The sequence below is a fragment of the Triticum aestivum genome, chromosome 1D, assembly GCF_018294505.1.
Source record: "Triticum aestivum cultivar Chinese Spring chromosome 1D, IWGSC CS RefSeq v2.1, whole genome shotgun sequence".
Classification (NCBI taxonomy): Eukaryota; Viridiplantae; Streptophyta; class Magnoliopsida; order Poales; family Poaceae; genus Triticum; species Triticum aestivum.
In genome coordinates this window covers 66,567,895-66,570,471 of record NC_057796.1, presented here as the reverse complement: position 1 = coordinate 66,570,471, position 2,577 = coordinate 66,567,895, and the positions used below count along the sequence as shown (strand labels likewise).

Here is a 2,577-nt window from a genome sequence, read left to right as displayed (position 1 = left end):
TTTTCGGACAATACAATTCTAGCATGAATAATAAAACTTTATCATGATTAAGGAAATATAATAATAACCACTTTATTATTGTCTATAGGGCATATTTCCAACAAGGCCTACCCCGGACCACATTTTCTCTTTCTTTATTTTCTTTCTCTCTTTATTTCCACCAATCACATGCAAGTGACCCGATATATAATGGAGAAAATAAGAGTATGACTGCGTGGACAAGCAAATATGGGCTCAAAACTGACATGCCCGGACACTGACCGGGCGCATCCGCCGACGTTTAGGGGGCCAGATTTGTAAGTCTTGTTGTAGTTGTTATTAAGGGCATGTTTGGTTCATAGCCAAAATGTGTGGCTATGGCAGTAGTAGCCTCAATATTGTGACAGCGGTAATGATTGTTCAGTACCCAGAGACCTCGATATAATAATAATTATCATGCTTGAAGTGCTTTGTACTTTCAATAAATTTTCATAATATATACGAGCCTTTAATAAAATGTCATTTCGTAGTAACTATTACCTCAGTATAAAAGTATAATACGATTTTTTGGGCTGAAAACATCTTATATTTTGATACGGAGATAGTAGTTTGCTTTTATGTTAATTTGTGAAATGTTACCTCGAACACTATATGTGAATATGCACCCTAGTTCGGATCAAAGGTGCTGCACGCTCACTTTACTCCAGGCCTTTGACAACCAGCTGTATCCTGAATACCTGACACCAAAAGATGCCCCCTACCCAAGCACGGAGAGCCTTTTGCTCTACGCAGTTTTTCTTGAGGAGGACGACGGTACTTTTCTGGTCTCCTTTTGCCCCTGCCGCGAACGTGCCATCCAAGCTCTTTTTCCCTTCCGGACCAGGCACCACCAACTCAAAAGCTGACACCATGCCCGTCCCCAAAGCCGCTGCCCAACACAAAGTGTACCCCCGGCTCGCAACTCCACAGAAACAGAGAGGCACTCACGTCGGTCGGTTGCTCCGGCGAGATCGATCATCTTACCCCGCCATGGCCGAGGAGGCGCAGGCGCTGGGGCTGGCTCTGGGTCTGGGAGCGGAAAGCTCGCCGGGGACGACGACGGTCGAGGTGACTCGTTCGGGGGCGTCCAGGCGGCGCAGGTCACCCCGTCTGGAGCGCGCGCGCCGGCAGACCATGTCCGTGCTCTTCGACGAGCTGGGCGCGCTGCTCCCCGACCTCCCCCCTCGGGTTCGTTCTCTTGTCCGTCCGTTCCCGTTCTTGGCGATTATTCTTTTTGTTTCTCCGGCGTTCGTATCTGCCGATCGAGGCATCGAGCTCATGCCGCGTGGACGGCCGGACCCGTGATTTGTGCCGCAGGCGTGCAGGGCGGACGTCGTCGACGGGGCCATCGCGTACGTCAGGGCGCTGGAGGACACGGCCGCCGAGCTCGAGGCGCACAGGGCGATGTCGGCCGGGCGGAGCCGCCGCGCGCGCGGCGGCAGCGCCGAGGTCGTCGCGGCCGGGGAGACGTCGTGCTTCGCCGTCCGGCTGCGCGCGGCAAGGCCGGGCGCGCTCACGCGCGTGCTCCAGGTGTTCCAGCGGCACCGCGTGCCCGTCCTGGCGGCCACCGTCTCGCGAAACGGCGGGGAGGCGGCGGTCACGGTCACCACGGCGGTGGTGGCGCCGGCGGTCGCGGGGAAGATCGAGGCAGATATTATTAGCTGCAATGCATGAGTGATGAGTCCTACTGAATGATCGATCAGCTATGTCGTCTTGGATTCTCGTACTGTTATCGTTCGGTCGATGCATCTCTCCTCGAATTTTGACGCGTACCTTCAGCACTCAGACAGCCGTATGCCAGTATGCTGTACATATCCCTATTTGCCAGCACGCCGTAACATAACATGGCAGTACACCATGCAAAGTCTTCCGAGCTGGAGTATTTTTCTTCACAGATCTGCTAATTCTCCTTTACATTAGATTTAGCTATGTCTCATTCAAGTTATCTATCCCACGATCAAGTTCTATAAATCTCGTGCAAATATGTGACCCCTGCGTTGGGCATGGAGCCTGTTATCCCCGTGTGCTGTGTAGGCTACGTTTTCTCTTTGAACTCAGAATTGGAAGAATCAACATCTGTGCTTGGTGCGTGTCTATATGGAACTGGAAGAATTCACCCGTTTTTGGGGAGAAAAACAAAGGGACCAACCCGAAGCGCGCTAGATGGCGCCGCCCACTTTGAGTGTAACCACAGTGTGTGGAAACCTTCTAACCGGGGTTTTTCTGTTTGTTTTCTCTTACCTTTTTTTTTCTGCGTTTTTTTTCTTTCTCTACTTTTTTGTTATTTCGTAATTTACAGAAAATTTCGTGATTCATTAAAAATGTTCACAATTTTAAAAAACATTTGATACTTTAAAACAAATCACTTTTTCAAAAACAAATCGGAGTTTAAAAAAATGCCCCTGTTTTAGAAAAATCTTCACAGATCGAAAAAAAATTACCCAAATTTTATTCGATATTTCAAAAAATGTTCATGTTTTCAAAAAATATTCGTGCTTCAAAAAAAAGTGTTCATGTTTTTCAAAAAATGTTTGAAATTTCCAAAAATTGCTTGCAATT

At 48.7% G+C, this 2,577-nt stretch overlaps 1 protein-coding gene across 1 annotated transcript; it reads left to right on the top strand.

Annotated features, from left to right (window-relative positions):
- Nucleotides 1-876: 876 nt before the first annotated feature.
- LOC123165430 (uncharacterized) lies at nucleotides 877-2,097 on the top strand. The gene is made up of 2 exons (XM_044583070.1): nucleotides 877-1,206; nucleotides 1,336-2,097. Exons 1-2 carry the CDS (start codon nucleotides 889-891, stop codon nucleotides 1,690-1,692), a joined length of 675 nt encoding a protein of 224 aa, XP_044439005.1. The 5' UTR covers nucleotides 877-888; the 3' UTR covers nucleotides 1,693-2,097.
- The last annotated feature ends 480 nt before the right edge of the window (nucleotides 2,098-2,577 follow it).